Here is a 27,823-nt window from a genome sequence, read left to right on the forward strand (position 1 = left end):
TTCCCGGCGGCTCGTGGGCACACACCTCTCCGCACGGACGGGTCAAGGGCACCCCACACATGTGCTATGCGCTGACGCACACATGGCACCAGGGTTTCTGCAGGCAAGAAGGCGACGTAGACAGACATGCACTCTGGCGACTGATGGGTGTGAGGCGGTGCTGCTGGCCCAAAGAGGCGCACCTCGGGAAGGAACTGTCAGTTGTCCCGGAGCAGCTCCAGGCGGGGATTTCGCCTCCCAAGCTACTGTCCCTGAGGCGGCCACCCACAGTGACCACATACACTCATCCAAGCCCACCCCGCCTTCAGTCCAACTCGAAACTCTGTTGGACAAGGGACAGACACACAGCCCACGGCACACTGGACAGTTGAATCACAAAGGGAGAGAGACCAAGAGGGTCTTCTCTGGGAGAGGAGAGTTCAAGGGGACTTGGTGTTCACTACACAAGGACGCCTGCAGGAGCCCGGGAGTGCAGGGGTCCCTCAGGCTCTCCCTCGGACAGTGGACAATGCTTCCCTGCGGGCATCTCAGGCCACACCCTGGTACCACGCCACTTCCTGTCGCAAGGCTTTGGTCTAACCAAGTTCTCCACAGACGAGGGGAAGAGGCACTGGAAGGGCCTAGAGATCGGGCTTTCCCGAACACTGCTCCTAACAGCCTGGGACTTGATACATGAAAATGTTTCAAACTGAGCACTTGTTATAAAGTGCCTTTTCTCTTCTTTTTTTGCAGTACTGGCTAGAACCAAGCATGCGGCTGGGCCCTATCTCTAGCCCAGAAACAAAGTGTCTTTCATCCCTCCTGATAGAGGTGGTCAGGACTTCCAACGCAGGTCTACAGACACTGGAACCAGAGCAGAATGAAGGAGGACAGTACCGCCCACAGCACCGACCTGCAGAAAAGTCACCTGTTAAGGGTCGCACCCCCTGTGAGGGCATGCATGGCAAACAATCTTCAAATCATCCATGCTTCCTCGAGTATGTACCAAGAACATGAACCGCCACTGGCTCAGGCAGCTCCTCAGCTCCGGAAAAATGGGCGAGCAGTTCAGAGCGGCAGGTAGGAGGCCCGATAGTCAGGCTCAGCTGAGCTTCCTCCAGAGGTGACCAGAGTCCGTGTGCAAAAGCCTGCAGCGTCTAGGGTTACACCTTCCCCGAATCGGTCTGTCCCAGGGTTACACCTTCCCAAATTGGCCTGTCCCAGGGTTACACCTTCCTGAATAATCGGCCTGTCCCAGGGTTACATCTTCCCCTAATTGGCCTGCAGTGTCCAGGGTTACACCTTTCCCTAATTTGCCGCAGTGCCCAGAGTTACATCTCCCCCCCACCAACTGGCCTACATCGTCCCAGGATTACACCATTCCCCTACTGGGGTTTCAACTCAAAAATGTGCAAGGTACCACACTGCTTTTCTACATTCCTTTGGTGAGTCGGACTGAAACAGCAGGAAGGAGAGAAGCTGCTTCTGACCCTCTCAGCACCCACCCAGAGTGTCAGCTGGAGCCCCTGCAGGCCCGGGCAGAGCTCGTGTGAAGTCAGGGGCACCCCATGTGGGGAGGGAGGCCGTCACTACAGCGTCTCCATCTGCGGTCCAGGCCGTGCCACCAAGTGATGGTACAGGAGACCTCACACACAGGGGCAGGCATTCTGGAAAATGCCACAGCGCAGCCCCAAGAAGCCTAAGGTTGAGTCATCAGATCCAGCACCCAGTAAAGGAAGCACCCCGAGAATTCACAAACATTAACTCTGAGGGTCTCCCCGGCTGTCCAGGCTCCTGCTCACTGAGGTGTTATTTACACAAGTCTGAAAACAAGAAAGGTCGTCTGATTCGGATTTATAAACAAGGGGCTACTACTCACTCTCAAAGACAAGAATTTTGCCATCTGCAGGAAAGGAACGAGCTCAGGGGAATCAAAGGAAGCGAAATAGGTGAGAAAGTTAAAGACAAGAATTCAATGATTTGGGACCGGAGTGATAGCACAGCGAGTAGGGCGTTTGCCTTGCACGCAGCTGACCCAGGTTCAATCCCCGGCATCCCATATGGTCCCCCTTGCACTGCCAGGAGTAATTCCTGAGTGCAAAGCCAGAGTAACCCCTGAGCATTGCTGGGTGTGACCCAAAATGCAAAAAAAAGAAAAAAAAATTGATGATTTAAACCATGTGTGTGATCCCTGACATCCCAAGTGGTCCCCCAAGCCCCGCCAGGAGTGATCCCCGAGCGCAGAGCCAGGGGAAACCCCACGTCAATTCCATTTTCAATAGAGCTGAAAGACCAAAAAAAGGCAAAAAGAGTGATGAAACAGAAGAAAGAACGAAGCCGATTCTTCCAAATTCCTCTGAAAGGACTGGCTGTGAGCTCAAGAAGCAGCTCTGAGGAAGGCTCTCCTGGGAGGTCACAGTGCCACAGGCGGAGCTCACCTGCAAAGGGGAGCACCCAGGCCCTGAGGGCATCTCCACCAACTCACCGAGAGAAAAGACGGTGCCCGCAGCAAAAGGAAGTGGGGGTGAGGCTGCTCTGTACAGCTGCCGGGAACGAGCCCATCCATGAATGACGGGACTTGAGGAATGACAAACGCTGAGACTGTCTGGCGAAAGAGCCATCAGCTTGGGGGGGCTTCCAGTGCCCAAGAAGGTCCACCATGCCAACACAGACCAGTACTCTACACGCTTGCCCAGCAGGTCAGAAACTCTGTGGGCCATTTACATAAGCGTGACACACTCCTGCCAGAACAGAGCCACCAACAGTCAGCCCCCGAGAAGCTACTGGCGACCCACAGGGGCCAAGGAAATGACTCCTGCTTGAGTGATTCCTGAATGCAGAGCCAGGCAGAACCCCTGCGCATCGCCAGGTACGACCCCAAAAGCCAAAATAAGTTTAAATTACAGAAATCAAAGACAATTTGGGGCTGGGCAGAGACACACATGCCAAGAGTGAGGGAGGCTGCCCTCCCATACCACACTGCCAGACGTGGCCAAAACAAACCCCAAAATAAAGTGGTATGGGCTAGGAAGGCGACTCAAAAGGCGGAGCACAGGCCAGACATATAGGAGGCCCATGATCCCTACTACATGGCCCTACAAGGTATGGCTCAAAACTGGAACAAGCTCTACACCCAGGTACCGTGGAATACTATTTAGTCATGAAAAGGAACGGAGTTCTAACACCACCACTGGTGCATCAAGGACACAGCCCAGACATACCAGTGTCTGATGTCGCTTGTAAGACATGAGCAGAATCGAGGAGGAAGTGAGTCCCCAGAGTTTGGGGAGAGGAAGGTCAAAGGTGTGAGGGACACAGGCATTCTTTGTGATGTAAGGAAATGTCCCAAGACGGGCTATGATAACAGATGCATAACTGCAAACAAAGTGAAATCCACGAACCGCACGTGCAAGTGGCTGGAATGGACCGTGTATGGATTGTATCTCAAAAAGACTGTTTTAATCACCACAAGGGCCGGAGCAATAGGACAGCGAGAAGAGAGCTTACCTTGCATGCAGCTGACCTGAATTGGACCCCAGCATCCCATATGGTCCCCCAGCACTGCTAGTAGTCCCTGAGTGCAGAGCCAAGAGTAACCCGAGCATCGCCAGGTATGGCCCAAAAAACAAATAAAATATTCTATAGTATCAATTTGAATGGGGAAAGAAAAGCACCTTTTCTGCAAGGGCAGTTCCCTGTGGATGCCAACTTCCTTTCCCACCCATTCACTCCCCTTGCAGCTGCAACTTGAGCCTCAATGGAACAAGGTGGCTGGTGTGGGGGGGCCTGTTCCTCTCCTAATTCCCTTTCACATGAGAGATGCAAGGAGGGTGCACGCTGCCAGAAACACCTCAGACTCATTACCTGGTTCATTTTTTATTTTCTGGTCACTGCACTTAAGAGAAATCTTCTACTGTTGCCAGTTTTTCCACACCCCAACAATCGGTTACAGGACAGTCAACAGCTTACTGTTTTTAAACTTAAAGCCTCCTACATTTGAAACACAGTCAACTCTAGCTGTGAAGCTGGCACTGAGTGAGCACTGACAATGCTGAAGACAGCAAACAGCTGGGGGCGGGCTCCTCCCAGTGGTCTCCCATGCGGGCTGGACACTGCAATACTCATGAGAGCTGTGCAATGGGGGAAGCCATTCGGGCCAGAGCCGACCCTGGGTCTCGCTCCTGCCCTCTGCATTCTCTCCCTGGCCCCCGTGCTAGTGTTCAGAGATTTGTGTAAAAGAAACCATGGATTTTCCTTAAGACATTCTAGAAGTTCCAGGGAGTGATGCGGGTGGAGACCACAGTTGGGCTTCTCGTGGGACTCATACCACAGACGGGGCATATCACCTCCACCGGTGACAGTGCAGTGGAAGGAAGAAGAGGCCCACCTTCATGAACAAGAGCACTGGGGGCCTGACAGGCCATGGAGGCCCTGCCAACTCCAAGGTGGACTCATCCCAAAGTCAGACCCTCCTATGGATCAACTACTGGCTCCAGGAGTTTAGTGCACCACACACACACACACACACACACTAGAGAAACACAGACATACACAGGCAGAGAGACACACATACAAGCCGACACATACACAGAATCAAAGACACACATAGTCACACAGACACACACTCACAAGGATACCTGGGGGATGAGCAGCTCTGCAAAGTATGCCACCTTGGTGGCTGAGGTGTTACACAGCAAAAGACACGGGGTAAAACTAAAAGACAGCTGAGTGGGAGAAAATACTTGCAGTCAATGCATCAGGTAAAGGATTGATATCCAGAATACATAAAGTACTCACAAAGATCAACAACAAAAAAAAATCTTTAAAAATATTTATCAAAAATCAAGTCTTAGGGGCTGGAGCAATAGCACAGCGGGTAGGGCGTTTGCCTTGCATGCGGCTGACCCAGGTTCGATTCCCAGCATCCCATATGGTCCCCTGAGCACCACCAGGAGTAATTCCTGAGTGCAGAGCCAGGAGTAACCCCTGTGCATCGCCAGGTATGACCCAAAGAGAAAAAAAAAAAAAATCAAGTGTTAGAGCAGGCCCTGCCTCCCTGGGACCACAGAACACACTCCGTGTGACCAGCAGTGACTCCCACCCCCATCCTGACCTCTCTGCAGTCACATTCTAAGGCAAAATGCAGCAACTGGCTCCACCTCCAGGGCCCAGAGGGTGCAGCCCCTGTGGAAGGAGGGCGGGGGAGGGTCTGCTTGAACATTCCCAACCCTGGGGACCCAGGGGCTAGCTCAGCAGCTCAGAGTGGCCCCAGAGCCCTACCTGCACTTAGCGCAGCCTGAGCACTGCTGCCACCAGTGGCCCCTGGAACTGGAGGGCCCCAGCTGGACTCAACAGGTTTGTGTAAGCGCCCCTTCAAGCCCCCCAGAGAGCCCAAGCGTCCATCAGAGTGGCGCCTGGGCAAGCCCACTCAAAGGAGGGCACCTGAAATGCTCCGGACCCGAATCCGGGCCAACAACACCAGGGATCCAGACGGAGGAGGTACAGCAGGCACACCTTCTCCGGATGGAGCCCTGGCGACACTGAGAAGCAACTAACACGGCTCCGGGTTGCGGGACTGGAACACATCCGAGCCGCGCGGCCGCTGATGCGGCCGCGCAACCTTTTCTAAAAACTGAAAACATACAATCTTTTAATGACAAACCAATTATCAAATGCTTCCTTAGTAGGGCTGTCTTCATTGGGGGGAAACTCCAACAACAATAGTGAGTTTCGTTTTGCAATATGGAATGTAAGCAAGATAGAAAATGAAGTGAAATTCATCAGTTATACAGTTGGGGGGGCTGTGGCGGGGGGTATACTGGGGATTTTGGTGGTGGAATATGGGCACTGGTGAAGGAATGGTGTTTGAATATTGTATAACTGAGACATAAACCTGAAAACTTTGTAACTTTCCACACGGTGATATAATAAAAATTAAAAAAAAAAAAAAAAAGGAGGGCACCTGCTGGCACGCATCAAAGCACCAAGGGACCTACCCCCACCCCCATCACTCCAGCAACCACAGGGGAAGGAAGAATGAAAGTTCACCGACCAATCAAAAGATTCCAAAGGTACAAAGCACACCCGAGACAGTGCTCCCATCCAGGTGAGCTGCAGGGGAGGAAAGCGCGGAGGACAGCTCCAGACTGCATGCAGCACCCGGTCCCAACATCTCCTGCAGCCTTCCGGGCCCCTGGTCGAGACCTCTAGCACAGAGGTCAGTGATGACAGCCAGGTCATCACTCACAGTAGTCACTCACAGGAAAGCGGGTCACGGCCCATCACCAGAACACAGCAAAGGGACTTTGGGTGTCCAACTTCAGGATCCGATTTATTTCATTTACTTGAGCTCCAACAGAGTGAAATTTTTACAACTCTGAGCCGTAAATTCTGCTGCAAATTTTTCTGACCCACAGAAATCAAGTGTAACTAACTGCCTGTGGAGGGCACGGGGAGGCCAGCACAAGAAGCTGGTACAAAGTTGCCTGCGGAAGGCCTAGGTTCCATGCCCAGCGTCTCTGGGCATAACCCAAAAAACAAAAATAAAGTCAAGGTGTGGGGGCAGGACTGTGGCTCAAGGAGTGAAGCACACGCTGTGCACGCACAAGGCCCTGGGTCGGCTCCCACACCACAGGCCACCCTGCCACAGCGACACCAACACACACACTCCACTCCCTTCCCTCCCCAAAACACAAATGCCAGGACAACTGATGTGAACTTTGGTGCAGGGGTTCTCTTTGGCTTTCTTGTCATCAACTGAACGTACTGATTCTATAATGAAAAGGTATCTGCTCAGTGAAGATTTCACTCTGGGGAAGAAGACGATCACTGACTCTCAAGATCAACCTGGTCTCCTGCATGACACCCCCTGGCCCGACCGTCTGACAATATAGTCAACACTACAAGTGCTCGTCATTAAGGAAATGTACTGGGAAGCACATCACCACCTTACACCTCAGATACAATGCCAGAGAAGTTAGCATGCAACTGGAGGTATGATTCTGTCTGACTTGTGGGCCACACCTGGCAGTGCTCAGAACTTACTCCTGGTCCTGCACTCAGGGATCATTCCTAGTGGGTTCAGGGGCCCCTAGGCGGTGACAGGGCCCAAACCTTGGTTGGCCACGTGCAAGGCAAGCGCCATACCCAATGTACTATTGCTGCAGCCCTTAAAGACATTTTTCACTTCGCCATAATAGAAATTTAAGTAAAAAATATCTGAAAAGCGGGGCTGGAGAGATAGCACAGCGGGTAGGGCGTTTGCCTTGCACGCGGCCGACCCGGGTTCAAATCCCAGCATCCCATATGGTCCCCTGAGCACGGCCAGGGGTAATTCCTGAGTGCAGAGCCAGGAGTAACCCCTATGCATCGCCAGGTGTGACCCAAAAAGCCAAAAAAAAAAAATATATATATATATATATATATCTGAAAAGCTGTCAATCTGTATGAGTGAAATAAATATGATTTACACGTAAGTCGCCTCCCACAGTGACAGGCTAGGAAAGAAAGCAGGTGAGCTGCTGTGGGGTACAGAGGTCCATCCCTCTGCATCCTGCCTAAGGCTTTACTTCCTGAAACTCTTTGAAAGTCCATGCCCTATTACAAAGCATGTCACTACTTCCTCAAAGTTCAAGGAAGCACTTGGGTGGAGCCTGCCTCTCTGGCGCGAGATTTGCCCAATTATTAACCTGGGATCTGAACAAGAGCATTTTTAAATCAAAGCACGAGGAAAGGACAAGGAGGAGCCCAGCCACAAACAGGAGGGACACAGCTGGACTAGAGCAGGAGCAAGCTGTGCCCCTCACCCCAGCCCTGCGGGTAGCTCAAGCTCACACCTGACGCTGACCAGCAAGCCACGTGAAGAGCGGGGAGACACAGGTCCCCACCAGCTCCACCTGGAGCCCCCCACAGGGGAGAGCTCAAATGCACAGCTTCTTTCTGCAGAAAGTTAGTTAACAATCCAGGTGGTAGACTAACTGTATGCAGGGGAAGCAGGGCAGGAGAAGGCATTGTACCAGCGAGAGATGGTGACAACATCACCGACCCCGGGCACTGCAGCTGGCCTGGCTCCTCCAAAGGGTAGTGCGGGCACGAAGGAAAATGAGACCAAACTGGTACGGCCATTCTGGAAGCCACCATGGCGCAAGGAAAGCAAAAGCTGCCACACGAGCCAGAGGCTCCGCTTCTAAAACTCTACAAAGAAGGGAAGAGCATGGCGCTAAGGAGTACGGGAGAGAACACGTCATGCCTTGCCTGCTCCCCCATGGGCTCCTTCCCTGGCACCACATGGCCTCCTAGCCATCAGCAGATGAAGCCCTAAGCACCTGAGCACTGGTGCTGTGGGCCTGTATGTGCCTGGTGGCCCTGGCACTACAAGACACAGCAGCACTGCAACTTGAGGTGCCCAGATTGTCCAATATTGTAGGAAGTGACCCTAGGATTCCCCAAACAATGGTGTGACACACACCTCACCCCCGACATTACAAAAACATTAACTCAGAGTTAGGTCCACGCCACGTTCATGTTCAGTGCTGCGTTAATTACAGTCATTAAAATATGAAAGCAGGGCACTGATATACCTAGCTTGGATACAGCTGACTCTGGTTCAACGCCTCATACCCACTATGGTTCCCCAAGCACCGACTACCCAGGGTGATGTCTGAGCACAGGCAGGTGTGATACAAAAACCAAGTATCCACAAGTATGTATGTATGAATGAAAGCAGCTGAAGTACTGAGTAATGGAAAGAGAGCAGGGGGACACAGGGTGGGCCCTACGTAAAACAGAGTGCTACTCAGTTACAAAAACAGGTGAGGTTCTGCCATTTACAGCAATACGGCAGCTCAGAGGGATGGTGCAAGGTGAGGGAAAAATATGGCTGATTTCACCCATCTTCAAAGGACATAAAACTGAGACAAGGGGCCGGAGCGATAGCACAGCGGGTAGGGCGTTTGCCTTGCACGCGGCCAACCCGGGTTCGATCCCCGGCATCCCATATGGTCCCCCAAGCACCGTCAGGAGTAATTCCTGAGTGCAAAGCCAGGAGTAACCCCTGAGCATCGCTGGGTGTGACCCAAAAAGCAAAAAAAAAAAAAAAAACACCTGAGACAAAAGGCACTGACCAGGGAATTAAGAAAGGTTACCAGGAGAAGTGAGGACCTAAGTTTTCAAAGGTGGAATGGAAGAAAAGGGAGTAGGTTTGCGAAAGACTAAACTAAAGGGCCAGGAAACATATAAGACTTCTTGCATTCACGGCCAAGTTTGACGACATCAGCATTGCATGTCCCCCCCCACCACTGAGTGGGTCCAGGTGACCTCCAGCAAGGCTCGGTCAGCACAGCACCATGTCTGGCCACATCTCTGCTCCCACCTGTGGTGAATGAACGGGACCCCATCTTTGGAGCCTCGAAGGATGCTAGTGGACCAAGTGGGTTGATCACAGGATGAAGCTCCTCTGGGCCCCAGCTGAGGCGCTTACCTCTGCGGGGGAATGTAAGGGGCGCACACGGGCGGTAAGGCTGCGCAGGGCTCGCTCAACGTCTTCTTCGCCTTCTTCGCTTTCTTCCTGAGCTTGGAAGTGGACCTAACCGTTTTAACCGAGCTGTCCTTCCGACAGACACCGTTTTTCATTTCCACGTCCCCGTAAATGTTCAGTGGTCTCCGGGTACAGCCCGGGGGGGTGTGGACATCACAGTATGCGGTCTTTCGGACGGAGAAGGTGGTGGCGCCGCCCGTCAGCTCTTTGACGGGCTCCATCTTCATGTAGAGCCCGGCCCTCTGGGCGCAGGTCACATGGAAGGCCGTGTAGCAGTTGGCCTTGTGGCACTGGATGCAGGCACCCACCCCCTTCTGCTTACAGAGGTAGCACGTCAGTTTCCAGCGGGCCGGCGGGATGTTCCTCACGCCGTCAATGGGCTCAATGAACACGGTGTTGGCAAAGCCAACCTCGGGGATCCACAGGGCACACACCACGTGGCCCCAACGATCGTCGTCCGTCTTTTTGAAGGCACCTCCCTTGTTGGGGCACAGCACACAGTCAGCAGGCCGGGCACGGGACTGCAGACAGTGCCGGCACAGCCACTGGCCCTCAGGGATGTAGGGGACCCCGTAGCACTCCTGGTGCACGGCCAGGTTGCACATGTCGCAGAAGAGGATGACGTTGCTGTTCTGGCACTCGCCGTCCATGCAGATGCAGCAGACGGCGTCCTCGTCGATGAGGGACTGCTGCTCGCCCTGCTTCTGGTTCTCGCAGTAGGACTCCTTCTCGAAGCGGTCCATCAGGAACTCGAACACGCTCTGCGACACGGCCGACACGCAGTCGCCTTTGCGTTTCTCGTTGATGATCTCCAGCCAGGCGTAGTCCTCCTCATCCATGTCATACTCCACCTCGTGGTCCAGCTCCTCGGCCGACTTCTCGATGAACTTGTAGTACACCGGGGGCCTGCGGGGAGCCGAAGGGGGGCTATACTCCACAATGCGCACCTTGGGCTCAGGGAGGGCGCTGGCTGAGGCCGGCGTGCCATGGGCGTTGGGAAGGGTCTCGCTTTTCTTTTTGACTCGGTTGTTTTTGTGACGCTTAGTTCTTAAGCACACAGGGGGCCTCTCACTGTTTTCTTTATTGCTGTTGCACTCGCTCATCTCTTGAGCGGTGAGGTCATCTTCGAGTATGATCTCCAAGGGATCAAAGATACTGATCCTGTGCAGACGCCCTTCAATCTCTATCTCGACCATCCTCTGGGCTTGCGCGTACGTGAGTGTTTCTCGTGTGGGGGAGTGTTTAATACTGCACGGGGAGGAAGGATGCCTCGGTGCAGCGCCTCGATGACATCGTCCTTTCCTCCTCATTTGGTAATGATTACCTACAACAGAAACCCAGGGCGGTTACTGCCAGGCCGTGACAAGGGCTTGCGAACGTCCCCCCGTATGCCCAGGAGAGCCCACAGACCCAACACTGGGTCCCTGCAGTCGTGGGCGCTATGTGCCCAAAGCCACACACCAGACTGCTGCTCGCCACCTCCCACCCCCAAGCCCTCCCCAAGGACTCCCGAGACCAACAGAGGAAGGGGCGGCAGGAGGGTGCCAACAGGGACAGGCCACCCCATGCCAGCAGATGGGTCACCAGATGGCCACCACATCCCCCTAAGTCACACTCCACCCAAGTCCCAGAAGCCTATACTGAGGGCCTCCAGGACCCTCAGAGGTGTCACTCCACCTCTCCCTTCCCCGAGTGCAGCTCCCCTCCCTGCTGACCACCAGGCCATACCATGATGGGGCAGTCACCCCTAGCAGGTGCAGCGAGCCAGCAGGGCTGCCTCCCCCAGAGATGTGGGAAGAACCTGCTCTCACGGCACACTGATCCCCAGCACCGGAGCACTGCACTGGGAGTGGCTACTTCAAAAAGAGAAGAATTCCCTCAGACCTTGGCCTTCTGAATTCCCAGGTCCATCTGCAACTGCCCACACAGGTGACATCTGGAGTCTGGACCTGAGTCTCTCAATGGGCGCCCCCGCCCCCATTCCATGAACCACACCACCTGCGGGGGGGGGGGGGGCGTTCCCCCCAGCAGGACCTGGGGGATGAAAGCCTGCAAGCGGGGGGCTTCTGGGACAGGTGCTGCAGGAAACTGTGGGAGAAACCCCCACAAGGAGACAGCCCCTCCTGCAGAGCCTCCACTCCACCCAACAGGCCCGCGGGGGTGGCTCCGGGCTGCGAAGGGGGTGGCTCCGGGCTGCGAACCTGCCTCACCGGGCAGGCCTGACCTGCGAGCGCGCATCACCCCGCCCGGCCTCCCAGGGGCGCGGGACGCTCCCACGCCGCCGAGAGAAGCCACCGGCCGTCCTCACCCAACGCCCGCGAAAGTGTCAACTTCCGACCCACACCCGAAAGGCCGACCCACACCCGAAAGGCCGGGGAGCTGCGCGGTGCCAGGCTCTGTGGGCGGCAGCGCTGTCACCGGCACGGACCATTGTGACAGCCCAGGGGCGCCGGCCGCTCGGGCGCGGGTGCGGGGCCGGCTGGGGAGTCACTTCCCGACTCCAGGACGCCTGGCAGAGCGTGCGTGGAGGGGTGTGGCTGCCCGCGGCATCCCGCGGTCCTCACGTCCCCGTCCCTCAGCGTCCCTCAGCGTCCCTCAGCGTCCCTCAGCTCCCCTCAGCTCCCCTCAGCTCCCGGCGTCCCTCAGCTCCCCGCACCCCTCAGGCCAAGCCCCATGTGCCCCTCGAGCCCCTCACGGCCCGTGGCCCGCGCCCCTCACCCTCAGGCCCACGCGGCCTACAACCCCTCGAGCCCCTCAGACCCCTCACAGCCCACATCCCTCACCCCTCACCCCGCGCCCCTCACCCCTCACGCCCGCGCCCCTCACGACCCTCACGCTGGCGCCGGCGCCCTCACGCCCGCGGCCCTCACGCCCCTTCACGCCCGCGGCCCTCACGCTCCTCGCCCCTCACCCTTCGCCGCTCACGCCCGCGGCCCGGCCCTTCCGGGGCGCCGCCCGCACGACTCCGACCCCGCCGCCGTGCGGCCCGTCCCGGCCCCGGCGCTCCCTGCGCGCCGCCCGCACCTCAGCGCCGGGCCCGGGTCCGGGTCCGACCCCGCCCGCCACCCGCCGCCGCCCCGCCCCGCCCCGGCCCGGCCCCGCCGGCCCCGCCGCCCCCGCCCGCCGCCGCCGCCCCCGCCGGCCCCGCCGCCCCCGGCCCGCCGCCCGCGGACAATGCGCCGCAAACATGGCGGCGCGGCGCAGGCCCGGCGGCCGCGGCGGGGGAGGCGGCGGGGCCGGTGCCCCCCGGGCCGAGCGCCCCCGCCCGCCGCCGCCGCCGCCGCTCACTCACCTCGGGGGCCGCGGCCCGGGGGCCGGGCGGCGGGCGGGGGCGGCGCGGCCGGGGGAAATGGCGCCGGGCTCCTCCGCCAACGGCCGCGGCCCGGCCGCCGCTCCAGGCGCGGGCTGGGCGGGCCCCGCGGGGCCGAGGCGCGGCGCGGCGGGCGGCGGGCGCGGGCGGCGGCGGGCGGCGGCGCGGGCGGCGGCGGGGACGCGGGCCGGCGGCCTCTCGCTCTCGCTCCCCGGCGAAGCAAACAATGCGGCGAGCGCTCCGCCCGGCGCGCTGCGTGCGAGACGCGCCCCGCCCGCCGCCGCCATGACGCGGCCGGGGGGAGGAGGGCCGGGAGGAGGGAGAGCGGGGGAGGGGTCGGCGCCGAGCCCGAGGGCGGGGGCTGCGGGGAGGAGGGAGCTCGGGCCGGGCTGAGGGGGAGGCTGAGGTGGGGAGGCCAGAGGGAGAGCCGGGCAGGGGCTGAGGGGGAGGCTGAGGCGGAGAGACGAGGGAGAGCAGGGCAGGAGCTGAGGGGAAGACTGAGGTGGAGAGACGAGGGAGAGCAGGGCCGGGCTGGAGGGGAGACTGAGGCGGGGAGGCCGGAAGTGAGAGCCGGGCCGGGCTGAGGGGAAGATTGGGGCAGAGAGACCGGAGGGAGAGCCGGGCCGGGCTGAGGGGGAGACTGGGGCAGAGAGACGAGGGAGAGCAGGGCAGGGGCTGAGGGGAAGACTGAGGTGGAGAGACGAGGGAGAGCAGGGCCGGGCTGGAGGGGAGACTGAGGCGGGGAGACCCGAGGGAGAGCCGGGCTGAGGGGGGAGACTGAGGCGGAGAGACTGGAGGGAGAGCAGGGCAGGAGCTGAGGGGGAGACTGAGGCGGAGAGACGAGGGAGAGCAGGGCCGGGCTGGAGGGGAGACTGAGGCGGGGAGACCCGAGGGAGAGCTGGGCTGAGGGGGGAGACTGAGGCGGAGAGACAAGGGAGAGCAGGGCCGGGCTGGAGGGGAGACTGAGGCAGGGAGACCCAAGGGAGAGCCAGGCCAGGCTGAGTGGGAGACTGAGGCGGGGAAACCGGAGAGAGAGCAGGGCAGAGGCTAAGGGGGAGACTGAGGCGGTAGGGAAGAGGGAGAGCAGAGCAGGGGCTGAAGGAGAGACAGGTGGGGAGGCTGGAGGGAGGAGGGAAGAGTGGGCAGGGCTGACAGAGGAGACTGAGGGAGAGAGGCAAAGGAGGAGAGGCTGAGCGGGAAGACCTGAGAGGAAGCCGGGTTCGAGGCAGGAGGGTTGGGGAGTTCTGGTGTGGACGAGGGTGACTGAGAGGTCTGCGGAGCCCCAGGAAGCTCCTTGGTCCTGAGGCCCAGACTGCCAGGCTCTGAAGTGTTGGGGGTGGGATGAGGGGCAGTTCCGTGAAGGATATTGGTCACAGCCCAGCCAAAGCCAGTTGGACCTACAGAGCGAGAAGAGGGACACTCCGGGCAGCTGAGTCAGGAGCATGGACTCAGCCGGAGCTGGGATCTGGGGGTTCCCGGGGAGCGGCAGGCTGGCATCAGGGATCCCCAACAATTGGGCGCGGAAAGCCAGATGGCCCCTTGGACTCAGAGTCAAGGACAAGCTGGGCTGGCAGGAACCATGGGAGCTTTAGGGGAAGTGCTGGGAGACCCTAGACCTGAGGAGGTCTGGGGGAGCGCAACAGACAGACACAAAGACAAAGGAGAAGAGCGGTGTCAGCATGGGTGCGGAGTAGGGGGCCAAGCAGCATTTCTGAGGGCACGCCCCAGCTTGGCAGTTTTCACAGGGACCAGGCCCAGTCTTGCTTGGGGCCTGCCACGTCCAGACTTGGTGGTGACAGGACATCACTACAGCCAGCAGAGCTGGTGGCCATGCAGCACTAGAGGCACAAGCCAGGGTGTCACATGTGCCAGACGTGACCCCCGTCCCAGGTCTCTCAAGTTTTTGTTTTGTGTTTCTTTGTTGGGGGTGGGGGACTCGGGTCACTCAGCAGTGTTCAGTGGACCGTATGGTACCAGGGATCAAATCAGTGCCTCCCAGACAGTTACTGCTCACTAGCCCTTCCACCCATGTCCCGGCCGAGGCCCCCTCTTGTCAGGTCCTGGAGAGGGCAGGTGTGTCTGTGAGTGCTGACCACGACAGAGATAAAGGGGAATACCCAGCCCAGCACTGCTCTCACAGGCACAGCCACTTGGGCTGTAAGCTCCGGATGAGCAGCTTCCATCCGGAGCTGTCAGTCCCACAAAACTCTGGGAAGCAGGAGAAGCCCAGAATGTTCCTCAGTTTCCCTGGAGGATCCTGATTGGTTCAATAAAGGCACCTCAGGGCTGGAGCAATAGCACAGCGGGGAGGGCGTTTGCCTTGCATGCGGCCGACCCGAGTTCGATTCCCAGCACCCCATATGGTCCCCTGAGCACTGCCAGGGGTAATTCCTGAGTGCAGAGCCAGGAGTAACCCCTGTGCATGGCCGGGTGTGACCCAAAAAGAAAAAAAGAAAGGCACCTCTAGGTGGTGAGGAGTCCAGCCTCCAGGCAAGCGGTCCCTAAGGAAGAAAAGGCACCACACACCTTCCTCAAGACCCAGTCTTGCCCTATAAGGGGGCGAGACCTGCCTCCGTATGGGCAGGCAGGGTGCGGGGCACCCCACCAAAAGCACATCAAAAGTGAAGTGGTCTGTCTAGCCAGTGTCATGGCTCTTCACTGGCCCTGCACCAAGTGCACAGGTTGGAAAGTGAAGGCTTCGGGCTGGGTAAAGACTACCTCCATGGTCACCCAGCAGGCAGTCTTGAGCCAGGCCCCTTCTCAAAGCTGGTGGCCACTCCAGGTGTGTCCTCGGACTCAGCACCAGGACCTGCCAGTATCCACTTGATAGATGTCCTGGGACCCTTGGAACCGGAGGCTGGCACCAGGGAAGCAGCAGGCAAGCAGCACAGCCAGACATGCACCCTTCCCGCCCATTCTGAACAAGCCTGATGCCCACACTGACAGTTCACAGTACACAGTACACAGCGACAAAGGGAAAAACACAAACTCCGCTCACACAACCAGACTGACCTCTCAAACAGTGCAGATGGCAAGTGAAGGAAAGGGACTCACCTGTGGACCTGTCCGTCACATTCTGAGAAATGAAAGATGAAAACACTAGCTGTGAAGACGTCAGAAAGGAAAAAAATCTCTTATTCAGAGAGAATCTGGTCGCCAATTGGATAGCAGCAATTATCCAAATTCTAATTGCATCAAAAATTTTCCACATCCATGGTGAAACTAGCCTTCATGTGAGACAGCAAAATCGAAATGGCACAGCCTGTCAATACCCAAGTTACATACACAAACTTTCTAAAAACTTACTAAAAGATATGCCCTGAGCTAGGGCCGAAGAAATAGCACAGCAGTCAGGGCACTTATGCTTGCCTGGCACGCTGTTAACCCAGACTCAAATTCCCAACAACCCTTATGATCCCCTGAGCCTGCCAGCAGTGATCCCTGAGCTCAGAGCTATGAGCAAGCCCTGAGCACTGCCGGGATCAACCCAAGAGAAAAGTCCTAGTAACACAGAAAAGTGAACCCAAGAATAAGGCATGGATGCCAGGAAGAAACCAGTTTGTACAGTTGAAAAAACGTGAAGGCGGGGCCGGGGAGCTAGTCAGAAGTGCACATGCCTGGCATGCACAGGACCTGAGTTCCATTCCCGGCACCGCACAGCCAGGCCTTCAGATTGAACAGTGTGGCCTGGCTGGCTGGTTATTGCCAGGATTGATTCGTGCCCTCTGTGCACTGCCCCCACAAAAAAAGGAAAAACAATATACAGAAACCCCAGACGAGCTCAGTATGGCATATGACAAGGGATGGCTGTGAAGAAGTTAAAGAGCACTAAAGCTCTCATATTATTGGAGAATTTTAGCGTTGACATAAAAAATGTTTGGAATGTAGAAATAAAATATGGGCCTAGGGGGGCCGAAACAATAGTACAGCAATTAGGGTGTTTGCCTTGCACATAACCAACCTAGGTTCGATCCCCAACACCCCAGGAGTGATTCCTGAGTACAAAGTCAGGAGCAACCACTGAGTATTGCCAGATATGGCTCAAAAACAAACTATATATGGGCCTAGGGAGAGAGTAAAGGGCTTAGGGCAGATGCCTTGTCCCTGACTCCAGTTTAATCCCCAGCACCTCATGGTACCAAAGCATTGCACCAGCACCACGTCCTAGAGCTGTCCCACTGAACTGATGGACCAGGAGGGGCCCAGCCTCTGAACACTGCTCAGGAGCTCAGCCTCAGAAACGCCCCCCAATAATACAATATCAAAGCGGGCACTCTGGGAAATAGATTTGTAATTTTCAAAACAGCAGCAGAGTGGAGGATGGAACTGAAATAAAGAAAAATTTAAAAAAAAAGCAGAAAAGAAAAATATAAGCACATGATAAACACAATATAAGATGACAGAAATAAACTCAATAAACACAGCTATTACTGAATCAAACTTGTCTATTAAAATAAAAACTGTCCAAGCAAAGTATAGATGTTGTTAAATATTCTTTGCAAGAAATACAACAAAAAAGTCATGGAGAAATTGAAAATAAAAGGAGAAAAATATGTGACCTGCAGCTTTTACCAAAAGACCATGAAGCGAATGATAAAATTTTTTGATAAGTTCTTCTGTCTTTGTTGGTTTTGGTTTTTGGGTTACACCTGGCTGTGCTCATGGCTTTCTCTGGCTCTATGCTCAGGGGTCACTCCTGGCAGTGCTCGGGGGACAATAAGGGATGCCAGGAATTGAACTTAGATTGGTGCATGCAAAGCTAGTGTCCTATCCACTGTACCCTCTCCAGCCCAAGAATGACAAGCTTTTTGTTTGCTTGTTGGCTACACTTAGCCAGGGCTCAGTCCTGGCCTACTCATGCCCTACCCCTCCATCCCCAGGTTATTAAAAAACTAAAAAGGGGTGCTGGAGAGCCAGTACAGCAGGTAGGGCGCTTGCCTTGCTTGAGGCCCAATTGACTTTGAACCCCGGAATCCCATATGATCCTCAGAACAGCACCAGGAATAATTCCTGAGTGCAGCCTCCCCAGGTGTGACCCTAAAACAAACCAGCCTGCACTATTTCTTAGGGTGTTCATGTGGCTAGCCCACGTAGCACAGTTCCTAACAGGAAAGTCACTGTGGCTCGTGGTCAACAGAAGGACCCCAGGCTCATATGCTCCCTGAGCCCATAGGTTGCCTGCACCCGTGTGGCCGAGCACATGTGTTGCCTGCATCTCCTCTCTTGACATGTGTACTTTCATGCTTTCATGTCTAATGCTGGGATGTGTGGAGGGGCTCTCTCTGGCCTGGAGAAATCCAGGTTCTCTCTTGAGCACATTTACTCTCCACTCTCTCCCACTTTCTCCCCCTCCTTCCCTTCAAAACCTCCAAATAAAAACTGTAATTTCAAAAAAACAACAGAAGGACCCTAGTGCTGTGTGTCCTTCCAGCAGAAAGTGGGGCCACACAGTTGGTTCCCTAACATTGCTGGGCCGAGAAGAGCAGCTCCAACACCAGCACACACCCCACATGAAGGGTGCAGAGGCGGGGCCCGCACTGCACACGGCAGCCATCACAGACACCTTGGGGTTGGAACCAGTCAGGGTTTATCCCACCATTCTCTGCTTGTGAGAAGGCCCCCAGAAACTGAGCCCCTGATGTATCACCCACTGGCTCCCCAACGTGTTGAACTCTGGAGGTTCTTGCCTGCACTGACTACATAGACCCAATCCATCCCCAAGACCATATGGGGTGGCAGGGATAAAACCCATATGGGCCACCAGCAAGGCAAACTCCCTACCTGCTGTACTGGCTGCCAACAAGCAAACAAAAGTTTGTCATTCTTGGGCTGGAGAGGGTACAGTGGGTAGGACACTAGCCTTGCATGCACCAATCTAGGTTCAATCCCTGGCATCCCGTATTGTCCCAAGAGCACTGCCAGAAGTGATCCCTGAGCAGAGCCAGAGTAAGCCATGAGCACAGCCAGGTGTGACCTAAAAACCAAAAACAACAAAGTTTTATTTTATTTTATTTTTGCAGGGGAGAAGTTGAGTCATACCCAGTGCAGGTCAGAGTTTACTTCTGCCTCTGCACTCAGGAATCACTCCTGGTGGGCTCGGGACCATATGGGATGCCGGGGATCCAGCCCAGGTTGGCCAAATGCTAGGCGAGTACCCTGTTGTGCCATCACTACAATCCCTTTTTTTTTTTACCAAAATGTATTTTATTAAGACACTGTGATTTACAAAGTTGTTTGGAATAATTATTTCAGGCATACAACGTACCCCACTTTTAATGCACATCTACTTATTTGCAGTTTCCATAAGAATTAGTCCTCTCATACATGGCTATAATTAGACCCACTGATCGAGCACCAAGGCCATACTGGGTGTCATACATGAGACGTACTGAATCGCAGGTGTGCCCACCCATGTTCCAACAAAAGGGCTCAAACAGACTGCTCTGGGCAGCCCCCATAGTACAAGGGGCACAGGACCCAGTCAGGTGGGTGGCAGACACTTACCTGTGCACACAGGTGAGCCAGGCAGGCCAGAGCAACGTGAGTTCGGTCCCTTTCCCTGCCCTGGGACTGACAGCAAGCAGGAATGAAAGCCCAGGCCTCAGAGTGGCTCAGGCCTGCATTCCTGAGGATGACGCCCCAGACAGAAGCCGATTTTCTGGCCATGGTGGTGGAGCAAGGCACATGGCTCAGATGGAGCCAGAGGAGCAGCTGGCCGGGCGCTAATTACCACCTCTCCCAGCACTGTGTATGAGTCAAGCCCCAACAGGAAGACTGGCTTCTCTGACAGAGAGCCACCTTTGGAGATGACCAGCATGGTGGGCCACTCAAATTGCCCAGTTTTAGGGTGTAAGCAGGACAGTGGCTGGCCCCTGCAGTGGGAGGTTTGGTGGAACAAAAGACCCTGCCAAGGGGGTTTGCTGATTGTCCAAGGGCGTCTTTCAGCCTCACCTGCTATGTACTGCTATGACTGTTCACAGGTCAGTGAATGTAGCTCTTGTGGAGAAGAGCTATCTCTAAGTAACATGAAGGAAGTCCACCTTAAGGAAGTAATAGGAACAATTTCTCCCTCAGTAAAGGCTGCAGTGAAACGGCCCTGAAGAACATTAGCTGGGCTTCTCCGCTACATCTGCACAAGTCACTGTGAACATGGTCCCTCCCCTGCAGTTGCCAGCATACTAGTTTCGGCGTTCAAACATCAATGAGTGGCTGACAATCATCACCAATCATCACTTTAGATTTCAGGCTCATCTGTCTTTTTTGTTGGTGGGGGGGAAGCACATTCAGTGGTGCTCAGGGCTTACTCCTGGCTCTGGGCTCAGAGATCACTCCTGATGTTTCTCAGTAATAAGCGGTGTCAGGCTAGAACTCAGGTATGCTGTGTGCCAGGGAACTGCCCTACCCCTGCACTATCTCTCTGACCCAAATGTTTTTATTTAAAACAATAAACTGAGGTGTCACAGACATGAGACTGTTCCTGGTTCTACACAGACATGAGACTCTCTTCCTGGCTCTACACAGACCTGGGCACTCTCTTCCTGGCTGTACACAGACCTGGGCACACTTCCTGGTTCTACACAGATCTGGGCACTCTTCTTCCTGGTTGTATACAGACCTGGGCAAAGATAAAGCAAATATTGAAATACTTCATGAGCCACTACAAATTGTATTAAAAAGAAAAAGTAGGGCTGGACAGCACAGCAGGTAGGGTGTTTGCCTTGCACGCCACCGACCCAGGTCCAATTCCCAGCATCCCATATGTCCCCCCCAAGCACTTCCAGGAATAATTTCTGAGTGATGAGCTAGGAGTAACTCCTGTGCATTGCTGGGTTACATCCCCCAAAAAGAAAAAAAAAAGTACAATAGGTTAGCTAAGAAAAGCAGTTTTTTGGGGGGCCCAGGTAGAGGTCACAATTAAGAGTGATCAGAAAATGAGTTGTTTTTAAAAATTAAGTCTAGGAGGGCAGTGGAGCAATAGTACAGCTGGTAGGGCACTTGCTTTGCATGGAGTCAAACCAGGTTCAATCCTAGGCACCTCAAATGGTCCTTAGTCAGGGGGCTGGAGTGATAGCACAGCGGGTAGGGTGTTTGCCTTGCACGCGGCCGACCTGGGTTCGATTCCCAGCATCCCATATGGTCCCCTGAGCACTGCCAGGGGTAATTCTTTTTTTTTTTTAATTTAATAGTTTATTTTTAATTAGTGAGTCAACGTGAGGGTACAGTTACAGAGTTATACATTTTTGTGCTCATGTTTCTCCCTTACAAAATTTGATAACCCATCCCTTCACCAGTGCCCATTCTCTACCAAAAGTAAACCCAACATCCCTCTCCCCCCTCCCCAGTCCTGTCTCCCCCCACCCCACACTGCCACTATGGCAGGGTATTCCCTTTTGTTCTCTCTTTCTGATTAGGTGTTGTGGTTTGCAATAAAGGTGTTGAGTGGCCATTGTGTTCAGTCTCTAGTCTATATTGGGCCCGCATCATCTTTCCCCCACATGACCTCCAATCACATTTTACTTGGTGTTCCCTTCTCTGAGTTGCCCAGAATGAGACCAGCCTCCAAGCCATGGAGACAACCTCCTGGTACTTATTTCTACTATTCTTGGGTGTTAGTCTTATAGTCTGTTATTCTATAGTCCACAGATGAGTGCAATATTCCTATGTCTGTCTCTCTCTTTCTGACTCATTTCACTTAGCATAATACTTTCCATGCTGATCCACTTATATGCAAACGTCATGACCTCATTCTTTCTAACAGTTGTATAGTATTCCATTGTATAGATGTACCAGAGTTTCTTCAACCAGTCATCTGTTCTAGGGCACTCGGGTTTTTTCCAGATTCTGGCTATTGTAAACAGTGCTGCGGTGAACATATAAGTGCATATGTCACTTCGACTATACTTTTTGGCTTTTCTGGGATATATTCCCAGCAGTGGTATTGCTGGGTCAAATGGGAGCTCAACCTCTAGTTTTTTGAGAATCGTCCACATTGTTTTCCAAAAGGGCTGAACTAGCCGACAATCCCACCAGCAGTGTAGAAGGGTCCCTTTTCTCCCCACATCCTCTCCAACAGCGGTTGCTTTTGTTCTTTTGGATGTGTGCTAGCCTCTGTGGTGTGAGGTGGTATCTCATGGTTGTTTTGATCTGCATCTCTCTGATGATTAGTGATGTAGAGCACTTTTTCATGTGCCTTTTGGCCATTCATATCTCTTCCTTGGTAAAGTTTCTGTTCATTTCTTCGCCCCATTTTTTGATGGGGTTGGATGTTTTCTTCTTGTAGAGTTCAACCAGTGCTTTATATACCCTTGATATCAACCCCTTATCTGATGGGTATTGTGTAAATATCCTTTCCCATTCTGTAGATAGTCTTTGTATTCTGCCAGGGGTAATTCTTGAGTGCAGAGCCAGGAGTGACCCCTGTGCATCATCGGGTGTGACCCAAAAAGAAAAAAAAATGATCCTTAGTCCAGCCAGGAGTGATCCCTGAGCACAGAGCCAGGATTAAACCGTGAAAACCTCTGAGTGTGGCCCAAATAGGAAAAAAAAAAGGCAGGGCCAGACATGGTACAGCAGAGATAGTGCTTGCCTTTTACATGGTCAGCCTTGGTTCCATCCCAGGCATCACACATAGTCTCCCAAGCACACCATGAATGATGACTGAGCATAGAGCAAGGAGTAAGCCCTGAGCAGTATTGTACTGGGTATGACTCAAAGTATCTCATCCCTGCAAAAAAAAAAAAGAAAAGAAAAAGAAACTATAGAGGCCCAAAGAAAGGAAAGCACACTTTCCTAGAGCTAAACAGGAAGGGCTGTCAACCATCTGTTCTCAGCTGGAGAAAATGTGCTTCACGAAGGGAAGGAGCAGATAGGAACATTCTCAAAGTAAACCTGGAAGAATGTGGTGCCAGCACTAGTTTAACTTCCTCTAGATATCACTCTTCCTGGTTCTACACAGACCTAGGCACTCTCTTCTTGGTTCTACAGAGACCTGGACACTCTTCCTGGTTTTACAGAGACCTGGGCACTCTCTTCCTGGTTCTATGCAGACCTGGACACTCTCTCTTCCTAGTGCTACACAGACACGAGACTCTCTTCCTGGTGCTACACAGACATGAGACTCTCTTCCTGGCTCTACAGAGACCTGGGCACTCTCTTCCTGGCTCTACACAGACCTGGAACACTCTTCCTGGTTCTACAGAGACCTGGGCACTCTCTTCCTGGTTCTTCACAGATCTGGACACTCTCTTCCTGGTTCTACACAGAACTGAGCACTCTCTTCCTGGTTCTACACAGACATGAGACTCTCTTCCTGGTTCTACACAGATCTGGACACTCTCTTTCTGGTTCTACAGAGACCTGGACACTCTCTTCCTGGTTCTACAGAGACCTGGGCACTCTCTTCCTGGTTCTACAGAGACCTGGGCTCTCTCTTCCTGGTTCTACACAGAACTGGGCACTCTCTTCCTTGTTCTACACAGATCTGGACACTCTCTTCCTGGTTCTACACAGAACTGGGCACTCTCTTCCTGGTTCTATACAGACCTGGACACTCTCTTTCTGGTTCTATACAGACATGAGGCTCTCTTCCTGATTCTACATGGACATGAGACTCTCTTCCTGGTTCTACAGAGACCTGGGCACTCTCGTCCTGGTTCTACAGAGACCTGGGCACTCTCTTTCTGGTTCTACAGAGACCTGGGCACTCTCTTTCTGGTTCTACAGAGACCTGCGCACTCTCTTCCTGGTTCTACAGAGACCTGGACACTCTCTTCCTGGTTTGACACAGATATGAAACTCTCTTCCTGGTGCTACAGACATGAGACTCTCTTCCTAGTTTTAGAGACCTGGGTACTCTCTTCTTGGTTCTACAGAGACCTGGGCTCTCTCTTCCTGGTTCTACACAGAACTGGGCACTCTCTTACTGGTTCTACACAGATCTGGACACTCTCTTCCTGGTTCTACACAGAACTGGGCACTCTCTTCCTGGTTCTATACAGACCTGGACACTCTCTTTCTGGTTCTATACAGACATGAGGCTCTCTTCCTGATTCTACATGGACATGAGACTCTCTTCCTGGTTCTAGAGACCTGGGCACTCTCTTCCTGGTTCTACAGAGTCCTGGGCACTCTCTTCTTGGTTCTATAGAGACCTGGGCACTCTTTTCCTGGTTCTACAGAGAACTGGACACTCTCTTCCTGGTTCTACAGAGTCCTGGGCACTCTCTTCCTGGCTCTACACATACCTGGACACTCTCTTCCTGGTTTTACAGAGACCTTGGCACTCTCTTCCTGGTCCTACAGAATCCTGGGCACTCTCTTTCTGGTTCTACACATACATGAGACTCTCTTCCTGGCTCTACAGAGACCTGGGCACTCTCTTCCTGGTTCTACACAGACCTGGAACACTCTTCCTGGTTCTACAGAGACCTGGGCACTCTCTTCCTGGTTCTTCACAGATCTGGACACTCTCTTCCTGGTTCTACAGAGTCCTGGACACTGTCTTCCTGGCTCTACACAGACCTGGGCACACTTCCTGATTCTACGCGGACTTAGCACTCTCTTCCTGGCTCTACAGAGTCCTGGGCACTCTCTTCCTGGTTCTACACAGACATGAGACTCTCTTCCTGGTTCTACACACACAGACGTAGGCACTCTTCCCGGTTCTATAGCCCGCTTTTGCACTTGAGCATTGACTTTTCCCTACATTTCTGACATGTTGCCCTCCCACATCAGATACATCAGATTTTGGACTTTCCAAGTCTTCAGGATCAAATGCTTATGCTGTTTTTGATATGTATACACATACAAAGGCCCACAGACACACATCCTATTGATTTTGGTTCACTGGAGAACCCAAATACACAAGAGAAAATTAGAGACAATGAAAAACAAATATTAGAAACAAAACTAATGAGACAGTTTAAGGGGTAAGGTACTTGCCTTGGATACAACAGACCCCAGTTCCACCCCTAGCACTCCAGTATGGTCACCTGAACATCACCAGGAAGACCTCTGAGCAGAGAGCCGGAAGAGGATCCTGAGACCACCTGCTGTGTTTGAACTAAAATAGGGGTTCTTACAGATATCTAAAAGTTAATAAGCAAACACTCTGAACAACTCCACATGTAAATTTGACTTCAGTGAAATAAAAAATGCAAATGACCATGGCTCACCAAAATTGAATAATACATACATGCATTAAGGAAGTGGGATTTGTAGTATTAAAAATAGAAAATAGGAACATAAAACAAGGATTTGGAGAGTTGCAGTGATAGTACAGTGGATACGGCACTTGCCTTGCATGCTACTGAGTTCTGTCCCTGGCACCCCATGTGGTCCCCCAAGCCCAGCCAGGAGTAATCTCTAAGCACTGCCACTATATCCCCGAAAGCAAAATAAATAAATAAGAGAGGGGGTGGAGCAGATAGCACAGAGGGTAAGGTGCTTGCATTATAGGCATTTGATTCAGGTCTGGTCCCTGGCACTTCATCTGGTCTCCTGAGCACAAAGCAAGGAGTAAACCAAGTTAAGTGTGTGAAACTGGTCAGAAGCATGTCTACTAGGAAAACACTAAAAGCACAGATGACCCACAATCCCACTAGAAAGACTTGGACAGTACTGACAGCAGAAGCTGGCAAGGGTCTGCAGAAACTGGTCCCTCACAGTGTGGAGGGGAGAGCGCATGGAAACAGCTCAGCAGTTGGCCAGGACAACTTCCTGCCACATGAGCCAGCTGCATGCTGGTGTCAGTCCCAGATGAAGACTTCTGCTCACACTCATGGGTGGGGCATCTTTGTTGTTAATAGGTGCACACTGGCATCGATGCCTTCAGGAGGTGGATGAGTAAAGAGTGATACAGGACTCGGAGGAATCACCAAGGAATGACACAGAGCAGGACAAGCCCGAGTCCTAGAGATTACTAACATTCCCTTTAGGGAACCCCTGAAGAACATGAGGGAAATGGAGGAGCCATGAATGGCCGCCTGGGATCAGTGGTTGTGGGGGGCAAGAGAAGGCGTGATTTTAAAAGGGGCACATGAGGACCAGTGATGACGCAGGCTTTGCATGTTGAAGCTCAAGATGGAGCCCCAGGGTAACACCAGGAGCAAACCCTGAGTATGGAGCTCAAACAAAACAAAAGGGCAACGTAGAAAAATCTAAATTAAGAAAATGGGATCGGGGCCGGAGCAATAGCACAGCGGGTAGGGCGTTTGCCTTGCACGCGGCCGACCGGGGTTCAATCCCTGGCATCCCATACGGTCCCCCGAGCACCGCCAGGAGTAATTCTTGAGTGCAAAGCCAGGAGAAACCCCTGAGCATCGCCGGGTGTGACCCAAAAAGCAAAAAAAAAAAAATGGGATCACCTCACATCTGTGAGAACAGCATTTATCAGTGTCTTGGAACATGTGCTGGTGGGGTCTGTGAAACAGGCAGATGGGAATATGGTCTGGGTCAGCCCCTGTGGAAAACAACATGGAGATTCCCCAAAACCAAGGCTACAGCTTCCACAGGATGTGGTGATCCCTGTGCTTGGTATCAATCTCCAAGACACAAAAACATTTCTGTGAAGTTATAATCACACGTGTTCACTACAGCAAGGATATGAAAATAACCCAGGTGTCCAATGGTAGATGTGTAGATAATGAAAGTGTGGCGCGTACAGACAGCAGAATACTCTGCACCCACAAGGATGAATTCATGCAATTTGCCGCGACTTGGATGGAGCTGAAAGACCTCAGGTTAAGGGAATTAAGGCCCAAGGATGTTAGTACTACTCTGGCATATAAAACACGCCGAGGGAATGGAAGCTATCAAAGACGGGCAAAACATTGGCTCTAGATCACGGAAACAAAAATGCCAAGGAAGGAGAGAAATGGAAACGGAAGCAGAATTCTGGAAGTAACCGAGAAGAGACAGGGGACTTGGCCCCGTCTGTGGCAGAATGCATATGCCTGCATATAGCGCAAACACTGGACCCAGTGCCAGAGATAGGTACAGCAGGTAGGACACTTGTCTTGCACGCAGTCAGCCCTGGCTCAATCCCTGGCACCCATATGGTCCCCTAAGCCCACCAGGAATGTCCCTGAGCACAGGGCCAGGAGTTAGCCCTGAGCACCACAGGGTGTGGCCCCAAAACCAAAAATTAAGCGATATAACACTGGGCTTTCTGCAAGCGGCAGTAGGAAGCATGTCCTACCCTGGCCTGGGCCCAAGGGGCAGGGAGTCACAAGGCACGACGCCTAGAGAGCACCCCTGCAGGGAAGGACCGGCCAGGGCCAGGGAGGGGCCGGGAAGGATCAGGGCAAAGGTCTCAAGGGTAGGTAGGGGTGAGGCAGGCGGACCTCGGAACCCTGGGGTAGGAGGTCCAGGGGGTCCCGGAGGGCAAAAGTGGGCCCACGCCCGGAGGTCGGGGGCGCCTGTGCCAGACACGGTGGAGCTGCACGTGCTCGAACCTTCCTTTTGTGACCGGGGCCGAGGAGGCTGGGGGACCAGGGGACGCAGCAGCGACTTCTCTCCAAATTTCAGTCAGGGGCCCTAAGCTCTGGTGCCCGTGCGGGGTGCCGGGAGGGCGCCCCCGGGACACCGACGTCTGCTTCTCGTGCACCTCGCGCGGGTCCGGACACTTCCGTCCCCGCGTCCTTCCTCGCGGCGGGGGCGAGGAGGGCTCCGCAGGTCGCGTGTGGCGGCGTCGCGCGCGCTCTGGCACGGGCGTCCCCTGAGGCGGCGGCGTCCGCAGAGGCCTCTGCCGCCGGGCGGCGCCACAGGGAGGGGAGCGCGTCGGGGCCGCGGCCCGGCGCTGCGCCTCAACCCCGCTCAGGGCGCGAGGCGCCGGGAGCCTCAGCCTCACGCCATGACTGACCGACCGGCTGGCGCCTCGTGCTCGGGTGGGCGGCCTCGCGGCGCCGGGGGCGCGGCACACGCGGGGGACCGGGCCCGGCCCGGCCCGCGCCGCCCCCTCGGAGCCCTGCAGAGGTCGCGCCGGCCGGGGAAACCCCGGC

General features: G+C 54.3%; 1 protein-coding gene across 6 annotated transcripts in view; it reads right to left on the reverse strand.

Moving 5' to 3' along the window:
• The window catches only part of BRD1 (bromodomain containing 1), a 36,658-nt gene extending 23,731 nt beyond the window's left edge, over positions 1 to 12,927 (reverse strand). For 5 of the 6 annotated variants that reach the window (XM_055141521.1, XM_055141523.1, XM_055141526.1 and 2 more), the window contains exons 1-2: positions 12,807 to 12,927; positions 9,458 to 10,838 (exon numbers count right to left, since the gene is read on the reverse strand). In XM_055141521.1, coding sequence (XP_054997496.1) covers positions 9,458 to 10,824 — 1,367 coding nt within the window. In that variant the 5' untranslated portion in view covers positions 10,825 to 10,838; positions 12,807 to 12,927. Of the gene's footprint in view, positions 1 to 9,457; positions 10,839 to 12,425; positions 12,443 to 12,806 lie in introns of those variants that run through there. The other variant, XM_055141522.1, reaches the window with a different exon arrangement.
• Between the last annotated feature and the right edge of the window lie 14,896 nt (positions 12,928 to 27,823).

The sequence above is a fragment of the Sorex araneus genome, chromosome 6 (assembly GCF_027595985.1).
Source record: "Sorex araneus isolate mSorAra2 chromosome 6, mSorAra2.pri, whole genome shotgun sequence".
NCBI classification, from domain to species: domain Eukaryota; kingdom Metazoa; phylum Chordata; class Mammalia; order Eulipotyphla; family Soricidae; genus Sorex; species Sorex araneus.